The sequence below is a fragment of the Centrocercus urophasianus genome, unplaced genomic scaffold, assembly GCF_019232065.1.
Source record: "Centrocercus urophasianus isolate 14NV4802_14NV808 unplaced genomic scaffold, USGS_Curo_1.0 seq_25, whole genome shotgun sequence".
NCBI classification, from domain to species: Eukaryota; Metazoa; Chordata; class Aves; order Galliformes; family Phasianidae; genus Centrocercus; species Centrocercus urophasianus.
In genome coordinates this window covers 15,531,403-15,556,151 of record NW_024884811.1, presented here as the reverse complement: position 1 = coordinate 15,556,151, position 24,749 = coordinate 15,531,403, and the positions used below count along the sequence as shown (strand labels likewise).

At 35.3% G+C, this 24,749-nt stretch overlaps 1 protein-coding gene across 1 annotated transcript in view; it reads left to right on the top strand.

Moving 5' to 3' along the window:
- NIPBL (NIPBL cohesin loading factor) overlaps nucleotides 1-21,752 on the top strand; it is a 94,745-nt gene extending 72,993 nt beyond the window's left edge. The window contains exons 25-45 of the mRNA XM_042826004.1: nucleotides 269-483; nucleotides 603-705; nucleotides 1,552-1,650; nucleotides 1,750-1,896; nucleotides 2,892-3,026; nucleotides 4,216-4,314; nucleotides 5,848-5,901; nucleotides 7,271-7,379; nucleotides 7,933-8,069; nucleotides 9,614-9,754; nucleotides 10,595-10,688; nucleotides 10,782-10,936; nucleotides 11,205-11,295; nucleotides 14,325-14,498; nucleotides 15,060-15,250; nucleotides 15,990-16,097; nucleotides 17,521-17,721; nucleotides 18,118-18,264; nucleotides 19,641-19,936; nucleotides 20,237-20,411; nucleotides 21,032-21,752. Of these exons, the coding sequence (XP_042681938.1) occupies nucleotides 269-483; nucleotides 603-705; nucleotides 1,552-1,650; nucleotides 1,750-1,896; nucleotides 2,892-3,026; nucleotides 4,216-4,314; nucleotides 5,848-5,901; nucleotides 7,271-7,379; nucleotides 7,933-8,069; nucleotides 9,614-9,754; nucleotides 10,595-10,688; nucleotides 10,782-10,936; nucleotides 11,205-11,295; nucleotides 14,325-14,498; nucleotides 15,060-15,250; nucleotides 15,990-16,097; nucleotides 17,521-17,721; nucleotides 18,118-18,264; nucleotides 19,641-19,936; nucleotides 20,237-20,411; nucleotides 21,032-21,262 (3,102 nt within the window). The 3' untranslated portion in view covers nucleotides 21,263-21,752. The remainder of the gene's footprint in view (nucleotides 1-268; nucleotides 484-602; nucleotides 706-1,551; nucleotides 1,651-1,749; nucleotides 1,897-2,891; nucleotides 3,027-4,215; nucleotides 4,315-5,847; nucleotides 5,902-7,270; nucleotides 7,380-7,932; nucleotides 8,070-9,613; nucleotides 9,755-10,594; nucleotides 10,689-10,781; nucleotides 10,937-11,204; nucleotides 11,296-14,324; nucleotides 14,499-15,059; nucleotides 15,251-15,989; nucleotides 16,098-17,520; nucleotides 17,722-18,117; nucleotides 18,265-19,640; nucleotides 19,937-20,236; nucleotides 20,412-21,031) is intronic.
- Nucleotides 21,753-24,749: the final 2,997 nt, after the last annotated feature.

Sequence of the window (24,749 nt, the reverse complement as noted above, 5' to 3'; positions counted from 1 at the left end):
TTAACCACTACCCATTGGGCACAGCCCTGTAGCCAGTTTCTTACCCAAAGAAGGGTACACCTGTCCAAGAAGGGTATACCTGTCCAGAGGTATGCATATTAGTCATGCCTATTAGTGCTTCAATTCAATTGTTACCCTGACGTCTGTTGTTGATTGTGTTTTCCAAAACATAGTTGATGCATCAGACTCACTCAGTCTTATTATGAATCTTTAATTTCCTTCTTCTACATCTGTTGTTTTTATTTCTATGTGTTCTCTATCTATCCAGTTTTCTCGGAAGTTTTATATAGCTCAGTGGTTTCGGGATACGACTATGGAGACAGAGAAGGCAATTAAATCTCAGAAGGATGAGGATTCATCTGAAGGAACTCATCATGCAAAAGATGTTGAGACCACAGGACAAATCATGCACAGAGCAGAAAGTCGCAAGAAGTTTCTTCGCAGTATCATTAAAACTGCTCCATCTCAGTTCAGTACATTAAAGTATGTTTCAGTACTGCTGATTTCTTCATTAACCTTTATGTGCATAAATCTTATGCATTTGATGTTTTAAGTTATTTTTTAATAAGCATATCCTAATTATCACATTTAATTTGTTGCAGGATTTATTCTGATACTGTGGACTATGAGGATGCATGTTTGATTGTTCGCTACTTGGCCTCTATGAGGCCGTTTGCCCAGAGCTTCGATATTTATTTAACACAGGTAAACTGTGCCAGAAGTCTTAGTACATTGAAACATAGCTTCTTTCTGATGCCGAACAATTTTAGAGTAGTGTGGAGTAATACCTATTCATTCTTGAGTACAGGTAGTTATCGTAGCTTGATCACATGCTTTCACATTCTGTAATGATGACATAAGCGCTTCTTTTTCTTTCATGCTTGTTATATGTCATACTGAGCATATGTTATTTTGTGTATGAATACAACAAAATCATTATATTAAATATACACAGTGGAAATGTAAAAGTTTCTGTCAGATGCATTTTCATTTGGTAATGCACACTCATGAAATGTATCATAATATGATTTGAAAATATAAGCCAATTTGGTCATTTATTTGCACATGGGCATGTTATACTTTGGAAGTTGTCTGACCAGGGTGATTTCTTTCCTTTTTCTGAGAGAAGAGGAATAACATGTTGTAATGGTGACATACTTGAACTTCAGTAATGGCTTAGGTTGCACTACTTTATGTTGATTTGCATACGGAGACAACTGTAGTTACATTGTCTAAATCTAGTTTTCCTGTTTTTAAAGAAAATGGTGAAAGCTGCTTATTAATGGCAAAAGTAGAGTTTAAAGTGAAGGGATGTAGAATAAACATATTGCCCTTGTCCTATTTGGACTAGTTTCAGCAGACACTGGCGAAAATTCATGCCTTGGAACATCATTTACATGCACCTGTGAGAAGATATATTCAATTTTTGGTAGACAGATATTCTTGTTTTAAGTAAATAGTTTGCATGTTACTCTTCTTCATTTTTGCCTTTGTTAAGCATTGTTTACTACCTTCCTAAAGCAACTTAAACTATTTTTATTCTCTTGTTAGATTCTGCGTGTACTTGGTGAAAATGCGATTGCTGTTCGAACAAAAGCCATGAAGTGTTTGTCTGAGGTTGTTGCTGTAGATCCCAGTATTCTAGCCAGGGTAAAAATAAAATATCCATTATGCATATGCATAAAATCTGTCACACCTAAAAGAAATCCGTATTTCTTATTTTGTATTTCTTTTATCTGTTGTTCTTAGCCTGATATGCAGCGGGGTGTTCATGGACGGTTAATGGATAACTCCACTAGTGTACGGGAAGCAGCTGTGGAGCTGCTTGGCCGATTTGTGCTCTGTCGTCCTCAGCTTGCTGAGCAGTATTATGACATGCTGATTGAAAGAATATTGGTATGGTGACTTTTGATATTTGTGATTAAATGACATTGGGAAACTTGTTTTCAGCAGAGTTTGTATGTTTAATAATTTAGAATTTTGATCCCAAAAAAGTAAATTATATTTTATTGTTTTAAATGGGTAGCATCATCCTGGTACTTCCAACCTTGTGAAATGCATTCTTGTTTCTGGTGAGGCGTTTTTACATCAGAAAATGTAATATGTGCAGAAAGCTGTACTGCAGCAGAACCAGGATCTATGTTTCTTTTGATTCCACTGATGAGGAACAAGCTAGGTATAATGAGGAATTATTCCATATCTCTGAAGTCTGAGATGTGGATCACTGCAAGCCATTTGGGGGACAGTGAAAAAAGATCTACAGCACAGTAATCTAAAGTTGACATTTGTAATTAAATTTTTTTTTAAAAAAAGGGAAGAAAAACTGGTTTATTTTTCTGTACTGTGTTTTTTGAAAGGTGTCATTTTAGTTTTTATACAAACTGCTTTCTTCTGTCTAGATGTTCAAATAAAATAGAATGTTAACTTAACTGTGAGACAACATTAGCTTTTAGTATCCATGTCAGGCAAGTTTTTAGTCAAGTACAACTCATTTGCTGTAGATATGGCATGAAATGTTTGTGAGGGACTTTATGCTTATAAGCATGAGAACATCTTGTGTCTTCCAGTAATATAGTTAAAGCATCACTGCATCTATCTATCTATCTTGCAAGCCATGGAAATGAAATTATGTGTTTGCAACATTGTGAGCTCTTAAAGCAGAGTGTGTAAGTGGAGGAAGCATTTCAGCATACTGAGCGGTCAGCCAGCCCTTCAGAATTGGTAGTAGAAGTTTATGCTGACCTTTCACATAAGTACACTCTAAAATATTTTAGCTGCTTTTCCTAAATACATTTTCCAAATTATTTAATGTTCAAATATTTGTTAATTTATCTCATAAATTAATTCATTTGTCTGGTTTGTTTTCAAGAGTAATGCTTTTCTCCTCACAGGATACTGGTATCAGTGTCAGAAAAAGAGTCATAAAGATACTTAGGGATATCTGCATTGAACAACCAACATTTCCCAAAATTACAGAGATGTGTGTGAAAATGATTCGGAGAGTCAATGATGAAGAAGGCATTAAGGTAGAATAAATGCATAATCCTCAAAATGAACATTGTTTTCTAAAGATTGCTTTGTTTGTAAATATTGTACCTAGTACTTGTAACTGGTTTTTGGGAGCTACTAACAAGTGAAATTGACATATAAAAATCCTTTCTGCAAAGAAAATAAGCTCAGGACAAAATTAATTACTTCACATCAGAATATGCCAGATGTGGAAGTTCTGCTTATAAATCATTTTGAGATATTTGCATGTGCTTATCTTGCATTTATTCTAAACATTTAATAAATCTGTTATTTAACCTGAAATGTGATTTATATGATCACATTCTACTCTTCCTGCATTGTATATGCTGAAGGGCAGAAAACTAAGATTAAATGATAAATCACAAACTTGACACTGATGTGTTTGTTTAACTTGGCAACAGAATTTTCAAAATAACTGGGTAATTAAGAATACACCTGTAGTAGTTTTGCATAAAAATACAGTAGGATTAGAAAACTTCAATTTTACAGTCATGACAAGTATTTTTACCACTTGAGACTCATTAATGTCGAGTGGCATTCAGAAGAGACTGTTAATCAAGATGTAGGATCCAAGGTACTGGAGGCTGAATCCAAGATTCTGCAACAAAAGAAGGATGACCTTATTCTGTCTGCTGCTTTTCAACAACCTCAGAAAAGTGTGGCTGTGTCTGTGCAACATATTTTTATGTCTCTGTGGATCAGGAGAGATTTTACAACTGTATAAGCAATGCAAGAATAATTTTATCTCACTTCCATTCTAATCCACCTTTTCCACTATCAAAAACACTGGAAGAGAACCTGCTTCCTAAATTTGACTTGGGTTGTCTCTCTACTCCACCTTACCCAACTGTTCTGGAAACTCCAAAGTAATCTTTCACTGTGCTAATTCTGCTGTAGAAATCATAATCTTGTTTTCAGTTCTTTTCCCAAAAAATGCAAATGAATGAAGAAAATTTGTAATCGTATGTACAGAATGTAGCATTAATTCTCAGCAATCAGTTGGCACTTTTCCTTGTTTAGAAGCCATTGTAACTCCCAGGAGGTAAGAGTCTGCCTCAGACTCTACAATTGTCTTATTTATTTTGAGTAATTTCTTATGAAATCACATGTGTCATGGGCAAGCCTAATAGGATAGAATAGTTACATACCAAGATAGACTTGTTTTTGTTTTTTTTTTCCTTTCAGAAATTAGTAAATGAGACATTCCAGAAGCTGTGGTTTACTCCAACTCCACACCATGATAAAGAAGCAATGACTAGGAAAATACTGAACATCACTGATGTGGTATGCTGTATAAATTTGAATTAAATTGTATGCAAAGCTTGATTACGTTTTTTGTGTATTAGAAGCATTATCTGTAGTCTTTTAGAAACAAAAAAGTATGAAATTGGCTTGTCAGGTGGTTTTTACTTCATCTTAACTGAGTTCTCCTGATAATTATACTTCAGAGCACCTGCATGATGATGTTAATGCATGATGAGGATTAAGGATTGGCTTATTTATAAAAAAATGTATATGTATACAACTTCATTTTTGATATGTCAAGCTTTGATTTGTACAAGATGTTCTACAAAACCAAAATTTGCAATGGCCAGTAATATATTCTGAAACTGCTTAAATTATAAGAACTATTTTCAAATGCATAAAATTACTTCTAATCTCTGAAGATACAAAAGCATTGCACTCCGTGCATAGTTTCACCCTGACAGACAGCTGAAATCCACCACAGCTATTCTCAGATTCCCCCACCTCAAAGGAAGAGGAGGAGAAAAATACAATGGAAGAGAGCTCAAGTGTCACGATAAGGACAGCGAGATGGTTCAGCATGGGCGAAAACTCAGCATAGGGAGATCAGAGCAATTTATTGCTTGTTCCTAGCAGACCAGAGCAGTGAGGATTAAAAGCATACTGAAAACACCTTCCCCCCCCTCCACTCTCAACTGCATCCTCCCCTTGAAGGAAACAAGGGAACAGGGAATGGCAGCCCATAGTTCTTCTTCTCTACCAATTCTCCATAGTCACTGTGCCCCTCTTCTGTGTGAGATCCCATGGAATGCCATCCTCCCTGAACTGATCCTTGTGGACTTCTGCAAGGTGGCAGCTCTATGAGTGCTGTCCCAACACAGTTCTCTATTATGGGGTTCACCCTTCAGGAGCTCGGTGCTCCAGTACTTTTCCCCACAGATGGCAGCACTCCTAGTCTACCTGCCCCACCAACGGCTGCTCCCAATGGGCTGCATCTCCTATCCTAAGACTGCTCCTGTGGGGGCTCTCCATGGGCTGCAGCCTCCTTCAGGCCTCATCCACTGCTGCACCATGGTTTCCTCCATGGCTGCATGTGCAAATCTGCTGTGTGTGGTGCCCATGGGCTGCAGGGAACAGGCTGCTCCACCTTGGGCCTCTCCAGGGCTGCAGAGAAATTCAGCTCCACGCTTGGAGCATCTCCTGCCCTTATTCTATACTGACCTTAGCTCCTGAAGGGCTGCTTCTATCTATATTTTCTCACTCAGAAAATTTTTTTACATTTTTTCCCTCAGTCGCTGCTGCTCTGTAGCAGTTTTTTGCCTTTAAATAAGGTACAACCAATATTATTGCTTCAGTTCCTGTCTGTGGCAGATCCCATTTGGAGCAGTTGAAGCTGCCTGTGATCTGTCAGCAGAGCTTCTGGGCTCTGCTTTTGGTAGTTTCCCCTATGGCCACCTTGCTACCAAAACCTCATCACATACAGTTTACATAGCGTAGTAAAATATATGTACGCTGTTATTGAAGTTCTTCGGGTTCCTCTTTTAATTGGTTTATTTTCACTACTGCTTTTAGGTGGCAGCTTGTAGGGATACAGGGTATGATTGGTTTGAGCAGCTTCTTCAAAATGTGAGTATTACAATTTTAAGGTATGAGACTGTTATAAGAATATTAACATTTCTTTTGGTACTAAGACACACTGGAAGGAGACTATAGGAGAAATCCTTTAAAGTAAATTCAGTTGATGTTCTTTAAACTCAACCTTTCTTTGTTTTGCTTTTTGGCTTTATTGCTGCAGTTTTTTGGGTTTTTTTTTGATGCTAGTTTCTGTATTTCTGTATGATTTGTTTTAGAAATGTTCTATGTACTGATTTTCATTTTGGGAAATTTTAGGATTTTTGTTTTGTTTTGTTTTGTTCTTTAAATTCATGTTATCTTCAGTAATGACTAACATAATGTGAAGTCCACAGCAAGGAACTTAATTCTGAAATGAGTATCTGATGTAATGTTGGTTTATTTTTTTTCAATTGTATATAAGTGTATTTTCATATCTAACTTATTGAATGTTAGCAGTGAGTATTTAGAGTATTGCTTACTTCTACATTATATTTTACTCATTTTTATGAGAAATAAGCATGCTTTGTTTAGATCTGCTAGCTGTGGTATCTTTCTCATCTATTTTGTGTATGCTTTAATTTTCAAGGTATGGTTAATTTTCAAGGTATAAAAGCATGATTAGAGGAACTAAAGGTCTCAAAATACTTTACTTTAGTCTGGAGTGCCATGAAAATAGTTTGCCAAATCAACTGGCTGAAAGCTTGGATGGAGAAAAGGCTATTGTAAAGGATCAATCCTTGTTAAATAGTAAAGGATTTCAGGGGCGTAATTTCAATACCCTCAGTCATACAAAAGAAAGCTCAAACTGTTTCATCTTAGTTTCATGTTTTTGCTTTATGTCAAAAATGTTCCTTTTCTCTTTGCCCTTTTTTTTTTTTCCTTTCCCGAACATTTTTAACCTATTAGTTACTGTTTCCAATATAAGTGGATAATTGTTTTCCTCACAATTTCATGAAGCTTAATGTTAGCTTTTGTTCCAGTCCAAGCATCATCAGAATTACTCTCTTATGTCCTTTAGATGTAGGGTGTTGTTTTTTTGGTTGGTTTTTTTTTTTTTTTTTTTTTTTTTAACTTTTCTTGTGTTTTGAATTGATTTCCTAATTCATTTAAGATTTTCTTCATCACATAACTTTTATGGAATAGATAAAGAAATTATTTAGTAATGCAAAATCCTTGATTACTTGCAGAAATTATGGGTCTCTGGGCAGCCTGATCTAGTATTAGATCAGAAGCTTGGGTGTCCTGCCTGTGGCAGAGAGGCTGGAGCTTGATGGTCCTTGAGGTCCCTTTCAATCCAAGCCATTGTATGATTCTGTGATAAATCCAGTATGCATACATACATGAATCACTGTTAAATCATTTTCTGTTTCATTTGCTATAGCTGTTGAAGTCAGAAGAGGATGCCTCGTATAAACCTGTGAAGAAGGCTTGTACTCAACTTGTTGACAATTTGGTTGAGCACATCCTTAAATATGAAGAGTCTTTATCAGGTAAGTCTATTTAGAATCCAGCATCTAAACTGCTTTGAATTTTATATAAAACTTCAACAGTGATAGTTAAAATTACTTTAATGAAAAGTTACTTTTACGGAATTGCTATTAAAAAGTGAGCAGTAGTGAATTATTGCATGTAAACTCCTTAGGTACTTTTGAGCACTGTATAATGATAAAGCTTCCCTGATTTTCTCTATATAACTAGAATAACAGTACTACTTGAAAAATATTTGTTAAAATTTTTAGATCACTAAAAGCAAAAAAAAAATATTATTTGCCTTAATATGTTCTACAGTTGTAATAGGAATCATGTCTGTTCTTATTATTTCATGTACTTTGTGATTATATGCAAGTATTAGCAAATTATGTTCTCATTTCCAATGCTCTTAGCTAAGAAGAATGTATAAGGATATTCAGCATTGAAAGATGGAACGATATGTCTTGAAAAATATACTCCTACGGTGTTTAGGTCATATGTTTCTAATAGATCAATAAATACATCTAATATAGAATGTTTTCTCTATTATTGTATGTTTTCTTATTTTTGCAGATTCTGACAACAAAGGAGTGAATTCTGGTCGCTTGGTTGCTTGTATAACCACTCTGTTCTTATTCAGCAAAATCAGGCCCCAGTTAATGGTCAAACATGCCATGACCATGCAGCCGTATCTGGCCACTAAATGTAGTGTAAGTAGAGAAACTTTGAATATCAGCCTTCTTTTTTTTCCCCCCAGATAATAAGCAAAGAATTTAGAGGCTGTTTTAAATACTTGTTGGAATTGAAGATAGGAGGCTGTTTTAAATACTTGTTGGAATTGAAGATAGGAAAAGAGAAATTAAATAGCATTTCTATTTCATGAGCTGAAGATGTTAGGTTCTTTTGATCGTCTGTGTAGCTAATAAGTTTTACAGTCAAATGAAACAGAAACTTATTCTGCCTCTTTAAGGATTGAAACCCAGCTATTCAGCTATTATATAATAATTTCTTAAAATTGCTGTCTCACAGTCAGAGTCTTTAGTTAAGATTTAATATATTAATATTGCAACTAAAGATATGGTTCTGTGTGGCACGATGACTTAACCTGTATCTAATATAACAGAAAGGGACTGTCCTTCTCTGTTCTTTTCAACACTTAACCTCTCAGTTCTCTACCATCCACCTATCCAGCCTTGTTTTTTTGTGTTTCTTTATGAGACAATTTAGTTTAGAAAAATGTTAGAGAGATATAATGCTAAACCCCTCAGACCAGTAAAATTGTCCACCTGCTCTGAAAAACTGTGGAGCTCTCTGGCATTTTGATTTGCACAGTGAAGGTTTTGGCAAAGCATGGATTTGCCAGAAGAAGCAGGGCAGATAATGTTGCTATGGTTAAAAGAAGAGAATGGCTGAGTGGCTGGCAGCACTGCAATTACATTTACGTTAGCTGCTTGTGAAAGGGCAAGTTTGTTATCAGATGAGCTTATAGGTGTATCTTAGCATTTTTAGCTCTGGAGTATTCTGTAGGCACATTACAAACTTTCAAAGCTGCTTCTGATTAAACAGAGGATTAAAAAGAGATTATTTGCTGTAACATCTCCTTCATGGATTTCATCAGTTTTTTACTTTTAGAAGTTGAGATTAATTGTAGAATATATTAAATAGCTTGATATAGTGTATGGCAATTATCATGATTAGTACGCCTGATTTGTCAAAAAAGTCAATTTTTGTCAGGACATATATTAAATATATGCAGTGTTTTCCGCAGATCTCTCAGTTACAGTCCTGATGATTATTCATGCTATTAATCATTTTAATTGTAATTTTTACATTTGTGGACATAGTGTGACTTCATTTGTTACCCAGTGTTGTGATCCCTGGTGTATGTATCAGGAAGTGTTCTGTGATCTTGTTATAGAGCTCTTAAAAAAAAAGAAAAGTCAATTAGTTAAATATAATGCTATGATAAAAAAACTGAAAAATTTTTAAGCCTCCATACAGCCCAAATGAAAGATGAAGTTATGGTACTACAGATTTTTTTCCAGAGGTTCCATAAAAACAGAACTAGCTTTCAAAATAATAAGCAGATAGCAGATTGAAACTATTTAAATAGCCTTCTAAATGTTTACTAAATGCCTCAGTCATATTATACATATGTTGGAATTTTTGGCTGTCAGTGTATATAAATAAAACTTAGTTTATAATTAACAATCAGAAATGTTGTTAATTAACTCTGTGAATGCTGTTGTTTCAGACTCAGAATGATTTCATGGTGATCTGCAATGTTGCAAAAATCTTAGAGCTTGTAGTGCCGCTAATGGAGCACCCAAGTGAGACTTTCCTAGCCACTATTGAGGAGGACCTCATGAAACTCATCATCAAATATGGCATGACAGTAAGCTTTAAATTGCTGATATTCAGTTTTTGATTCAGTTTCACGGTTTTCATTTAAAGAAAGTCTGTCTTCATCATAAAGTTGCTTTTACGTCAGACAAAAAAGGATTTATTGGTTTGATGGAGATTTACGTATTGCTGATATACAACGTCTGCTCCGAAAGTAATGCCTTCTATTTTATTATGTTGGCTCACAATGTCAGAGGCGGGTGTTGGTGGAATGGCAGTAGAGGCTGAAACCTTCCTCCAGTATTCCATTAGATTTTGTTGCCATGTGACAGATGCCAGCAGTGGGGCAGCCTGACAAAATCACACCTGACATGGAAGTATGTATAAAGTGAAGATGAGTCGTTGAATTCCTCTATGCAGAATAAATGGTGATCACTGCCATTCATCCACGCTTGCTGAATGTTTATGAAAATTGAACAGTGAGTGTGAGCACTATGAGGGGGTGGATGTTGCTTTTCTGCAGTGATGACAATAACATGAAAGATAAGCCACATTCTAGATGGCCAAGTACAGTTGTCAAGCCATGACATGAAGAATGTCTTGATCAGCTCATCCACACAAATTATCTGATGGTAGTGACTACATTGAAAAATAATTTTGTAGCTGAGAATTTGCTCTATCTTTGTGTCTGTTGTAGTTTCCATGAAAATAAATTAGGAGGCATTACTTTTAGTTTGACATACATACTTTAAATGATTATGAGTTTGGGCAGGTTTTCAAAGCAGTCTAGGAGACTGACTTTTGGAGCATTTGTTTTCATTATATATAATTCCATAAAAATTTCAAGTTTAAGTTGTAATTACATGATTAATTTGTTATTTCTTGCTCCTAGGTTGTTCAACATTGTGTGAGCTGCCTTGGGTCTGTTGTGAACAAAGTCACCCAGAATTACAAGTTTGTGTGGGCCTGTTTTAATAGATACTATGGTAAGTAAAATTATAACATTATTTTTTCAGTTTTGATTACGAGCCTTAGGGATGCACCATGTTTAAACACTGTAATTAAAACTTTTACTGTAGGTGCACTTTCAAAATTAAAAAGTCAACACCAAGAAGACCCCAACAGTACAATACTTACTGCCAATAAACCAGCACTCCTTAGATCACTTTTCACTGTTGGAGCACTGTGTCGGCATTTTGATTTTGACCATGAAGATTTTAAGGGCAACAGTAAGGTAAAAGTAACTCATATTTACTCTCCAAATCTCACGTATATTGAATGCTTTACTTTTATTTAAAAGCACAGCATTCCTTGCTGCTCAAAGCTACGTTTTTTCATAATGCATACAGTAATATTTTTTGGTTTGTGAGTCCACGTAAAGACTGTGCATTAATATTGTGTATCTCCTTTATTTTTTGTTTTTTTTTATGGGTTTTGTGAGAGATTAAAAACATTCGTTTCATCTCCAAATAGCTGTTATTTTTTTGTTTTAATTTGCTTAGGTTAACATTAAGGATAAAGTACTTGAACTGCTGATGTATTTTACAAAGCATTCAGATGAAGAAGTACAGACAAAAGCCATTATTGGCCTGGGTAAGACATGCTAATAGTTTTTATTTTTCTGCAGGAGCACACATTTTTCTGTAATGAAAGGGGAATTTATATGAAATCAAACTTCACTGCGTGTTTATTTGACAAATTGCTAGGCAGATGTTGTCAAAGGGATGGTAGCTGTATGTGTCTGCTGCAGGGTTTTGACAGAGAATACTTTTTGATGTGTGTCTAAGTTTTAAAAACTAGTGGATTTCTAAAGTAGTAGAGATGTTATTTTTTCCCCCACAGGCAGATACGTTGTAGCTTCAATTCTAGTTTTTCAGTCCTCAAGGCATGATTAAGGAATAACTAGAAAAAGTGCTGGGAATGTCCTGAGCATTCTAAATGTAGCTGGGTCTTCTGCAGGAGTCATGGCAACTCTTGCAACTTACACCACGTGGGAGACGTTCTGTGAGATTTCACTGGTCATTGAGATAATGCCATAGCCTAAATATAGATTTCTGCCCTAGGGTTTTGTCTGTATTTCAATTTTAAGTAGGTGCTTTGTCTGAAGGCAGCAGTATGGTGTATGTGACTTGCAGTAGTATTTAAACTGCTGTTGAGTGTTCTGCATCATATTCATCCTCTGCTCAATATATTATATACTTATGAGAGGACCTTGTTTGGGCAAATAGGCCTTGGTTTCCCAAGCAGTTCTGTTCTCATGCATGTGAGATTGCTATAATTTAGCCGTGAGCTGTAGTTTAACTATGGAAAGGAATTCGTCTCCTTAATGCCGATGTTTTGGTCACTTTTTAGATGACTAAGAACCAAGACTTATTCTTGTTGTGATATTCTGTGAGAAACCATTTCAAACAGGTAGATTTGGCTAATTGCTTTGGAGTAGCTTCAGGTGCAGGAATAGTGCTACAGTGTTCTGCACTAGCTTTTCAAAGCACTTCACCAAGGTGCACAACACTACCTATTTCAGTCTACTTTAATTGCTCTCCCCAGGATGCTGCATGTAGGACAGAGGCCACCGGACTAACTGTAGGCATGATTGCTTTACTCACAGGTGCTGACAATATTGCTTAGCCAAAAATGTTGCTAAATTCATGTGAACTGTGATCAGTTTTGGGGGATGGAGTAGAAGTAGAATAGGCTTTTTTTTACTCTCTGCCTGCAATCACCTTGTTCCTCATTTTAATTAAACTTCTGACAACTGTTTTAAGTGGCTCATCTAATCTGTGTTTGCATTCTATTTGAGGACTAGCTGTTGCAAGTGTCCAGATTTGGTATACAGGACAAAGTTCCATCTTACTGGCTGTTAACTGAACTGTTGTCAAGTCATTCAACATTTGTGCACAACAAGATTGAAAGGACTAACAAGCAATTTTAACATTCATACGCAGTTAAAGATTCACATGAAGAACTTGTACTTTCCTATCAGTAGTTGCTAATGAAACCTTTCAGAGAGGGCAGTAAACAGGTTTAGCATTTGCTTTGGTATGTATCACTCCAGTTGAGGAATTCAGCATAACTGTAAGTCTTTTGAAGAGTGATTGTGGTTCTTTTCCAAGAAGTCAAGTCAGGTTGAGGATTTAAAATTTAGGTAGTAAATATAGCTATACCTACAACTATCTAACAGGTAGAGACTTACTTGGCCAAGGCTGACTCTTAACAGAATGAACGTAGCAGATGTTTTATGTTTCATCCCCTATGAGAAATTATTATACCAAGTAAGATTTCTTCCCCACTTACAGAATATGGAATGTAAGCATCTCTTTGAGAATACTGGTGTTCTTAAACTCCTTTGAGTGACTGAAGGAAGGAGTGGATTATGGGCTGTTATACATACATGTGCTATGCTTTTGTTTTTGTTTTAAATTAACCTGAAAAATGGATTGAACTTGCTCAGACGTGATTAACTTATAAATATTATTATACAGTTGTACTGAGTACACAATTATACTATATACTTCAGAGACCATCATCACTATTTTTCTTCTTTTTTCCCTTTTTCCCCTGTCTCTGCCTTCTGTACTCTCCTTATTTTGAGATTGAAATGAGGTCAGTCACATTGAGGTTTTGCCCTAGATTTAGCCATTATACATACTGTGTCTGCAGAGTCTTTTTTAAAAATCTAGCTTAGTCTTCCCTTCATGACAGCCACTCTAATACTTTGCATAATTTATTATTATTATTATTATTTTTGCTGTCACTGTTTTCCCATTCAGTTTTTTATGTTGTCTCTTTGTTCATTGAGGGTATTAGCTTCCTGTAAGTCATTTAATGTCCACTTTTCCTTAACAGCCTTAAAAGAAAAAGTAAAACAGTAGTTAAACGTAGTTAAAATAGAGACATAGTGCTGTTTTTTATGGAGCGGTGAAGGGTGGTCAGCAGCACTTCTAAATATACACACATAATCTATAATGATGCATACAGCTACTAATTTATATTTAAGATTTTATGAAATAAAGACTTCTCGGACTAAGAGTAGCCAATTCTTTCTGAAGGGTAAAGCTGCATCTGAAAACACTTTTGTAGTGTCTATCTTCTGAAAGTTGTAGTTTTGGAAGCACTTACAGAGAGTTTTCAAGATTCCTTACTAGGTATGTGACTGATGATAGCAGGAGGTATAAATTTTATTTTATTCTGATCACTATGTTATTTTCTTTTAAGATTTTATTTTTAAGTGCTTGTAATTTTTATCAGTTTTTCTATAACCGACTATTTCTAGTTATGTTCTTCACTTGTTCTCTAGAGAGCTTCTAATCATTTAGGTGCAGGCCACCACACTGGATGTGCTTCTGGATGCATGTAACTCTTCTTTCTGCAGCTGCCCTGGGTCAGCATTCCGTATTTATCAAGTGTATTGCAAGTGTTTTGCTGTAGCTGATAGAATTCCTTATAAGTTTTGGACGATGACCATGTGAAAAAGCAGTTCTGTTTGGACTAGGAAAGCAATACTGTTGTAGGAATGGGAGGACATACATTTCACACCTTTATTTTATAGCAAGACTTAAAAAATAGTAATACAATTTCAATATTATAATAATGTGGAATATGTCCTATTTTTCCACCCTTAGGATTTGCGTTTATACAACACCCAAGCTTAATGTTTGAACAGGAAGTAAAGACTCTGTACAACAGCATTCTTTCAGATAAGAACTGTTCAGTAAACCTAAAAATCCAAGTGTTAAAAAACCTGCAGACCTACTTGCAGGAGGAGGACACACGTATGCAGCAGGCAGACAGAGACTGTAAGTGTTGAGTTCTTCTGTGATAATTACTTCATCTGTGTAAAATCTAACTTTCTCGTGTACAATCACTGTATATGTTAACTGAATCACTTGAAATTGTTGTTTATTAATAATGCTGTCCATGAAGTATCCTCGAGGTATTTTCAGAATTCATTATGTGCCATAGGTAAATTGAGAAGTGTAGCTTACTATTAACTTTCAAGATGTATAAATCCTGGAAGCAAATCCAAAATACGTAATTGCTATAGTGATGATAGTAATACTTTCCTTCAAAATCTTATCTGAGATTAATCTGTAGATACAAAATGAGAAATATTAAGGAATTTTTAAAAGCATTTACTAAGGAACAAGAATTTAATTAAGTTCACATCTCTAGTTATCTATCTTGAAGAATATCTACCTTCGAATTGTTCTGTTATTCATGAGGTCATAAAACCCATTCTAAGACAGCTGAAATGTTTGTGTACATAGTAAAACTTAGTTATCAATTATGTGTCAATTAATGGTAAACTAAGTTATTATACTGTTGTGAGTGTGCTGTTTATTTTATCCTTTCTACAGGGAAAAAAGTAGCGAAACAGGAAGACCTGAAAGAAATGGGTGATATTTCCTCAGGGATGAGTAGTTCCATCATGCAGCTGTATCTCAAACAGGTCCTTGAGGCTTTCTTTCATACCCAGTCCAATGTACGCCACTTTGCTCTAAATGTCATTGCACTGACGTTAAACCAGGGTCTCATCCATCCTGTTCAGGTATGGTAGGCTTTTCTGATAGGGAGAATGGGGTTGTTATTGTTACAGGTTTTTACACTTGCTAGGTGAACTTCCAGTGTTCCTCTTCTAGCTGTATTACAGTGATTTCTTATTGCAGCAAAGGCACTTTATAGGAAACATACTTTAAATATGTGTTAGCTGGTTAGCCAGCGAGATTCCAAATGTTTTTTTCTTGCCTTTGGATCAAGATGTCTAGCCAGTAACTAAAGAGCACGTGCAGATTGTCACGGGATCATGTTACTTTTCTTTTGTAAACTGCCAGGTCTTTTTCTTCTACTTTTTGCACTGAAAACTCCGTCGGCTTGCCTCTACATCAGTATTCATATCCTCCACTGTCCGAACTGTCTTCAGTTGTAATCACTATTATTCTTACACAATGTTTTTATTTATATTATTTTTATTTGTATTGTTTTTAATGCTGCAGCCATCGTGCATGTTCAGTCAGAAGCAATATGAGTTTTTTTAAATGGCATTTTTTAGAGTTTGAGAAAAATAGGAACACAACCTGAGACCTTGCACAACTTATAACATCACTTTTAATGCTGGTCTTTCTTGTATATTGTACTCTACGTGCAAAAATACTCTGAAGGTTAAGCTGCAGAGGGCTTACTATTCTAATTTGTACAGTAGTCAGAATACAAGAACAGTATAATGGAAGAACAAAGAGTGAGAAAGAGGTAGTATAATGACCAAATAATCATTTCATTTGTTTTTCAAGTGTGTGCCATACTTAATTGCTATGGGCACAGATCCAGAGCCCTCTATGCGAAACAAAGCTGACCAGCAGTTGGTGGAAATAGACAAAAAGTATGCTGGTTTCATTCACGTAAGTAATTCTAATGTAAAGTTTTATACCATACTGTTTGTTGATGGTTTAGCTTGAATGTGCCACAGCTGCAGAAGAAGAATATAAACTAACAATCAATATAAGCAATTGTAAAGAAGATCCCAACTCTTTCTCCTGCTTGAAGGTTTCTGTTCCTGAAAACACGAAATGTGTAATAGAATACAACCATATGAAGCATCAGTTTCAATTTATAATTTCCTTTAGTTTCTAATTCACAATATTTTCTGCACTGGATAGTACATAAGAGTATTTATTTTATAAAAGGTAAGGATAGCTGTTTCAGTAAGTTTAGCAGTAACTTACCTATGTCTATATACAAAGGATCAGAACACCTTGCTCACAGAAGAGGTCCTTAGAGTAGTTTGTATTTGAATTTTTAGAGCATTGAAACTTAATTGACATGTAATCTGATCACTGGCAGCGTAGAAAGGTATTTAGAACTGGGAGATCTTGCTAAAGGAAGATCTGAGGGCTGAGTCTGCGGACTTGTCGACTCGTGGCATAGTGTCATTAGTTCTGGTTGAGATGTGAAGCAGAGTTGCAGAACTTTTACCTCATTGCAGAAGATCCCATTCTTGGTTCAACCTGTGTACTGCTTTATGAAGGTTCCAAAATCTACCTGTATTTCTACTGAGATTGAAACACTGTATTGTTCATGATATCCAAACATATACTTAATGCAGTAGGTGAAGGCCAACTATGGTGTTTCTTTGTAGGCAGTTGTGGTATAAAACACTGTATACATGAGGAGATAATCATATTGAAATGAAGAAAAGGATTTATGAGGAGAGTTGTATCTGCAGCCTACCTAAAGATTCAGTTTGCTCTGAAAATAGACTAGTAGCCCTGAAGTAAGCAAAATCAGCAAGAAATTCTATTACATGTGCAAAAAAAATCTCATTTTCTGATGGTTAATTTCCACTAATATGTGCTCAGCTTTGGTTTCACTACAGTTTACATAAGCATATATATTTGGTAAATTATTCTACAGATATATGAACATTTATCTGTTCTTGAAAGCAGCTTAAATGGAATACCGTGCTGCGGTTGGTAAGCAGATTAGCTGTAAATGTCTTACATGGGTAAGTGGTGAAAGCATTTTGCAAGACATTTTCCACCACAAATTCTCCACCACAAATTCTGTTATAACCTGTTTAGCAACACAAGAGCAAATCAAGATCAGATCAAGAACTCGAGAGTATCATTACATAGAATGTCTGAAAGCTAAAATTCAGGTGAGCAGCTGCTTAAAAGGAAATAAGCTATTTCTTAATATAGATGCTAGTGGTTTCTTTTCACCGACATTTGTTTAAAATTTCCCATGGCAAGATTTATATTATTTCACATTTCAGTTTTACTTCTCGGAAGCAATTTAAATAAAATAAATACTTTCTCATTTCAGATGAAAGCAGTTGCTGGTATGAAGATGTCTTACCAGGTACAACAGGCAATCAATACCTGTCCAAAGGATCCCGTAAGAGGCTTTAGACACGATGAATCATCCAGTGCATTGTGTTCACACCTATACTCTATGATCCGAGGGAACCGTCAGCACAGACGAGCATTTCTAATTTCTTTACTCAATCTCTTTGATGATACTGCAGTAAGCATTGTCTTTCCTTCCAAAAAGAAATTTGATATAGCATTATAAGATTAAATTCTCCTTTCACAATGTATTTTTATGACATAATTATTGATAATTTACTTCCCTAGTATGTTTTGTTTTACTCTGTAATATGAGGCATTTACCTGTGTAACAGAATGTGCTTCTTAATTTTGCATCCGTCTGTATCTTTCTATATCCCAGTTTGGATTGTTTAGAAATAATGTATGTTCATCTCAACATATGTTCTTTAAAGTGGAATGGGAAGTACCTAGAATAAAATCTGTGATCATTATTTTTGCTCGAGGTTGCTAAGAGCACCGTGCAAGTGTTTGAGTCTGATGTATTTGTGTGTGTATTTATATGTACACTTATATTTTTTAATTTATTTTCCAGAAAACAGAGGTGAATATGCTCTTGTACATAGCAGACAATCTAGCCTGTTTTCCTTATCAAACACAGGAAGAGCCACTGTTTATAATGCATCATATAGACATTACACTATCAGTTTCTGGTAGTAACCTACTACAGTCATTTAAAGAGGTATGTGCCTTTAATATAATTATCATAGTGGAAACATAAATTTTTCTATAATTTCAGCAGTTTTTTAGTGAGTGTAGTATGATTATGATGATATGGGCAAGCAGCATTGCTTTATAATCATTAGTTGAAAAATAAACGACCCCTTTCTGCTCTTGCCTGGATCTGGAAGATGCTAATTAAAACTTTCCTTACAATGCTGCTTATGTTATTAAAAAAGAATGATGATTTTTGAGACACTAATATGAAATACCTGTAATTCTGTAGTAATTCTGAGAAATAAGAAGTTATGTGAATCACTATAAAATGCTGATTTATTGTGGTTGTTCTAATAAATAACCATGTTTGCTGTTTAATTTGCTTTGTTGTCAAGTAAAGGATGTTATTTTTACGTGTTTCACCTGAGAAACTTAAACTACACTGTTTACTACAAGAAAAGAGTACAGAAAATGTAATTGCATAAGGTGGCATATAAAAACCCTGGTTGTAGCATCTGTTGTAACTGAATACACAACACTGTAAGCAAAAGACCTCTGTTTCTCAAATACTTAAGAACCTTATTTTCCTGGACAGCTCTAAAGCTGTTAGGTCCAAGCTGTAAGGGAGCAAGCCCATTTCAAGAATTTCCAATCTGACCATAAAGTCACCTGATGCCTGGAAACTACGATGTTTTGAGTGCAACCCCACAAAAACTGCTTTTTAGTCTGCAGCAATCTGGAGTACATTCTTCAGATGGAGCACCAGGGTGTAGCGCCAGTGTAGCACAGTGAGGATACCCACAGGGACATCAAGTTATGTGTTATGAAAAGTCAGAGTAGCTGTGTGGTAATAATGCAAGTGTGAAACTGTAGCTCTACAAGTAGCAGAACTGATTTCATTTTCTGTGTATTATTGCTTGGGATTTTTTTGATCAACAGTGTAATAATTAATATGATAGAATTTTAACAGAAGCAAGAATTAGAAGAAGCTGAGACTTCTCTGTACCTACATGTGGAAGTATATGTAATGCACAAAAATGATATCCAGTGTCAGAAAAAAGCTTGCCTTATATTTGTTTTATTGTATTCTGCCTTCTAACACATTTTTCTGGTGCTATTAACACTACTTTTTGAAACTGCTGTGAATTCTTTGTTGCTTCATTTACTTCTGCTGTATCCACCTTGCAAAAAATGTGGTCTTCAGATCAGCTTTTCTGAGGGGGATCCAAAGGACAGTTGAGTATCTTTTCACCATAAGTAATTTTAATCTTTCAATTTATGAATTAATAACATTGTTCAGGGAATTCATGCTGATCTCAGCCAATGATGATTTTAGAAAAATTTTTTAGAAATGTGCTACTTTACCCTAATTATGCACTGTGTGTTAATTCTGTTTCACAGTCTATGGTGAAAGACAAAAAAAAGGAAAGAAAGCCTTCATCAGATGAGGAGACTGAGAGTGACAGTAATACTGGCAGTGAGAGTGAAAGTGAAGAGGAAGCTTCTAAGCCTCGGAGGTTACGAAAACGAGTAGATTCTGATTCAGATTCTGATGAAGAAAATGATATAAATGCTGTGATGAAATGTTTACCAGAAAACTCAGCTCCTTTAATCGAATTTGCAAATGTGTCTCAAGGCATATTATTACTTTTGATGCTGAAACAGCATTTGAAGAACCTTTGTGGATTCTCTGATAGGTAAGGATACTTAGATAATCTAGTCTTTTATTAAGGATTAAGTCTGGACATTTAAAAAAAATCGATTGTAACTCAGTGTAATCAGCAGCTTTGTGTAAGGGAATAAGCGTAGGTGTAAGAGGTTGATGCAAAGAAACAGAAATGTTAGCTTAGAAAAAGCAATGACTTCATTTCTTATCAGGATGTCTGTTGTATATGAAATGATGCAAATATATCTGTATAAGCTGAAGATTTTAAAAGCTTTTCTTTGAAATTTTTTGCAACGTCCGCAAAAGCTTCTCTCTTATTTTCATTAAACAGTAAAATTCAGAAATATTCTCCATCTGAGTCTGCAAAAGTTTATGATAAAGCGATAAACAGGAAGACAGGAGTGCATTTTCATCCAAAACAAACTCTGGATTTTCTGCGGAGTGATATGGCTAATTCCAAGATCACTGAAGAAGTGAAGAGGAGTATAGTAAAACAGTACTTAGATGTAAGTAAAGTTGCCCAGCAGGATATCTAAAAGTCTTCTAAACTAGCTAACACAATACAAACTTGAAAGAAGATGCTCATGGACTGATGAACATTTCAAATTTCAAAATGTTATTTTCCTGGTAATCTTATGCAATATTATGATAACACAACTTCTTTTCAGAATGCTTAGCTGTGTTATTTTTCATAGTCTCCTAATAAATTTAAACACAATAAACAATAATTTCAGCTGAGCAATATTCATCTTTACAAAGTATTTTCGAATTTCTGATATCTTTTCCTTTGTGATTTGTTCTTTTTGACCGTGGTGGCTTCCATCAGAGTAAAATAGAATAGATCCAGTACATTTATCTTTTCTTTTTCTTCTTGGCAGTTCTTTAAAATATTAACTAGAGAAAACTTGGAAGTTATGGAAACTTGGGAAGAAAGCTTTAGATATCCAGTAGGAAATGAGAGGACAGAAAGCAGTGTGTAGAGGAGACCACAGGAGCTGTTCAAGTTTGAAGCTGCCTTTTGTTTTACTGCATTCTTATGTTGCCTTTTGGTTTTATTTAATGTCGCATCTTATAAATATGTATTTCAAAAGTTAAAGTGTAGACTGACCTGTGTGGTCTCTTTTAGTTCAAGCTCCTTATGGAACATTTGGATCCTGATGAAGAAGAAGAAGATGGAGAGGTGTCAGCTAGCACAAATGCTCGGAACAAAGCAATTACCTCGCTGCTTGGAGGAGGCAGCCCTAAAAACAATGCAGCTGAGACAGAGGACGATGAAAGTGATGGGGAGGATAGAGGAGGAGGCACTTCAGGGGTGAGGCGGAGGAGGAGTCAACGTATTTCGCAGCGTATTACGTAAAATGATTTTTATGTGCTTATAAATGTCAGTCTATTATATTAAATGTACACCGAGTAATGTAATCCACATGAAAGAAAGCATTTTGTAGATAGAGATTCTCTACTTAACCGTTTATACAACTTTTGTAGAAAGTTTAACAGAAAAGACAATAAAAAAAACCAACAAAAAAAAAAAACAAACAAACTAGAAAATGAGATTTATCCAGTATAAAAAGTTATTAATTTCCTTTGGAATGTACTGTGTGTTATCCTTTTTATTGTTGCCAAGTTTTTATGTAGCTTTATGATTCATGTGTATATATAATTTTATATATCATTAAGAGATAAAGACACGGGTACAAATTAAGAGTATGTGGTTTTACAAGGATATGTTAACCCCTTGGCGCTGGCGGTCGCGGTGCGTCTCATTGCCGGCAATGGAATGTGTGCCGGGAAATCCCAACTCCCGGCGTCAAGGGATTAAAAGCAATAAAAGCAATAATTTCACTAAAGTTCTTTTGTGTAACACATGGTCTTTTTTCCCCCCAATGTTTTAGTCATTGAGAAGGTCAAAACGAAATTCAGACTCTACGGAGTTGGCTTCACAGATGAATGAAAGTGTTGATGTCATGGATGTCATCGCTATTTGCTGTCCAAAGTACAAAGATCGACCACAAATTGCAAGAGTAGTACAGAAAACCAGCAATGGCTTCAGTGTTCAGTGGATGGCAGGCTCCTACAGTGGCTCCTGGACTGAGGCTAAGCGCCGTGATGGCCGCAAACTGGTGCCTTGGGTAGACACTATTAAAGAGTCAGACATTATTTACAAAAAAATTGCTCTAACGAGTGCTAATAAGCTGACTAATAAAGTTGTTCAGACTTTACGATCGCTGTATGCCGCCAAGGATGGAACTTCAAGCTAATGATTTGTACATGCAGCCAAATTTACATGAATTGAAATAACAGAAAAACTTGAAATATCAACTTTCTGGCAAAAAAAAAAAAAAATTAAAAATCAGTTAAATGAAGAGTAAGAATGGAACCTGGGACACAGGAAAAAAAGAAGGAAATGTTTGGTAAACATTTTTGTGGGAGCTTCCTTCGCTGTTGTGCAGCAGAAACTTCTCAGTTCATTTTTACTCCCACTGTATTATAGTTTAACAAAAAATTGTTTATATCTTGAAAAAAAAACTTTCTGTTTAAAAAAAAATAAACAAGTGAATGTTGGAAATTAGTCTGTTAATGTTCTTAATAAAGTGTTCTTGGAGTTTAACCTAGCAGCGGATGGCTTTCTTTAGCTTAGCCCAGTTTCCAGGGAAACATTGTTTTTCCAGGCTGTAAAATGGCAGAATCTCCTGGATATATAATTTATTCTGTTGAAGAAAAAAGAGGAAAAAAAAAAAAAAAAAAAAAGCATGCAGTATCTATGACCTATCTGCAGGAGGAGTTTTTTGTAAATGTAGATTTTGATGTATTAGGTCACCCTGAAATAATACAAGAAAAGGGATCCCCAGCAAATCTGGTGGAACAAATACTGCAATAAATTTTTTTACTTCTCTTTGTTACTTGTCTGTTTCCATTTGAATTTCTTATTGTAAAGATCTGTTTAAATCCATTTATATTATTTTGCAGTCTTTTATGTAAAATTTACTATAGCAGTGGTTTTCAAAACAAGACATAAGATATTGTTTATACAGTTTGTATAGGCTGACTTCTGAATAATTGGTATCTTTTTATTTTTATCCCTTAAAGGGTGTAAACACAAGTTAACTCCAGGGTTTGATTGTATCCTGCAATATTTAGTATTAACTATATGATTTAGCACTGTGCCAAACACATTTTCAAGAGTACATTTTGATATAAAAAGAAACTATAGTTTATTCCTTGTATGCTTCAATTTCTTTCTAATACTGTCCAAATGGTAATTTATGATAGTTTAAGTTTTGGGAAAGTTGAATGACTCTTCTGCTTGGGCTAACTGGCCATGTATGAATCTCTTCGGGTTGGAAAGTAGAGGTTGTGTAAAAAGGAAATAGCTACCGGTATCTGAGGAGTGAATGGATATGGATCTGGGCAATTATGCTACATTCCTTCACAAATGATTTTTTTTTTCAAGTTTGTATATTAGACTTATTTTATTTTCATTTTTTTTAAATTTAAAAAAAAAAAAAAATTACTGTTGAAAGCTTTTGGAAGCATTTGCTTCAATTGCATTGCCTCGAGCCTTTCATGAGTTTGATTTTCTAGATTGCAACAAAAGCAGAAGAGTGCAAAGAAGTTAATCTAAAACAGTAACTTTTTAAAGAGTGTATTAAACCCTGCTGCGTTCCACGATCTGTCATCTAAAACAGGTGTTCTCAGTAAGTTAATATTTCTTTGTGTATTTCCTTCTGCAAACTTCATTTGTGGTAGGATATTTTTATTGAAATCAGTTTGCAGAACTCTCAATGCTTTGTCCAATTTGTGAGGAATAGTAACAGCATTCCAAAATACACTCGAGGACAGAAATGACGTTAAGCTGAAACGATTGATAACTCCTCAGAATCTAGTTAGTAACTGTTCCTGTGGGAAATTCCTGTTTGCTGTTTCACCACTGGAACAGAAATATTTTCCCAGCCTTTTGTCTTCCCTGTTGTTAAGTAGAAAGTTGAGAATACTTGCAAGGGTGAACTCCTGGTGATTGAAGCAAGAACTGCTACACAGATGCAGCCTCAAATCTCTGTCACTCATCTGTTAGGCATTTCTGGTTTATATCAAAGCATCATTTTTCATATGTAATACAAGCATTTCCATGTTCATTAACAGTTTTGTTTTCTCTTTTTTTCCTGGTCATCTGGCTTTCCCAATAGCAAAGAGTTGTGAAGTTTTCGTTTTTTGGGGATTTTTTGTTTTGTTGCTTTCATTTGTTTGGGGATTTTTTTGTTTTGCTTTATATTAATTTGTTTGATATTTATTAGAATAAAATTATCGGTATAATTATAATTAAACTATAAAAAACGGATGTCTAAATTTGTCTTAGTCGAGAAGATTTGAACTGGTTCCATTTTGTGTGATATGCCAAAGGGCACACATGCTCCTTGTGGGGATCTGTTGGCTGTAGCGTAATGCAGACTTATAAAACTAGTTATAGATAATTAAACAAATTGGTAACGTCCTCAATAGTTAAGAGTTGAGTTTTCCCCTTCCACACTATCGATAGTAAGATTTATTGCCACTTTGGCTATCACAGACGTTCGGATTGCTTGTTATGAAAGAGAAGGTTAGCAGGGCTCTTGTTCCCGCTGTCTGTAACGCGGGCTGATGACTTTCAGCCGTGCACAACAGCCGGGGCGCAGCTGCAACCCGCACTGCTCCGCCCTGAGCTGCCGTGCTGGGGAGCAGCAGAAACCTCCCGCGGTTGGCAGCAGCTCCGTGCTGGAGGGTCTTACTATGTTAATTAAAGAAAAAGAAAAGAAAGCGCTGCAGTGCAGTAATTGATAACAATAACAGAATTTACTTCTTTTTTTTTG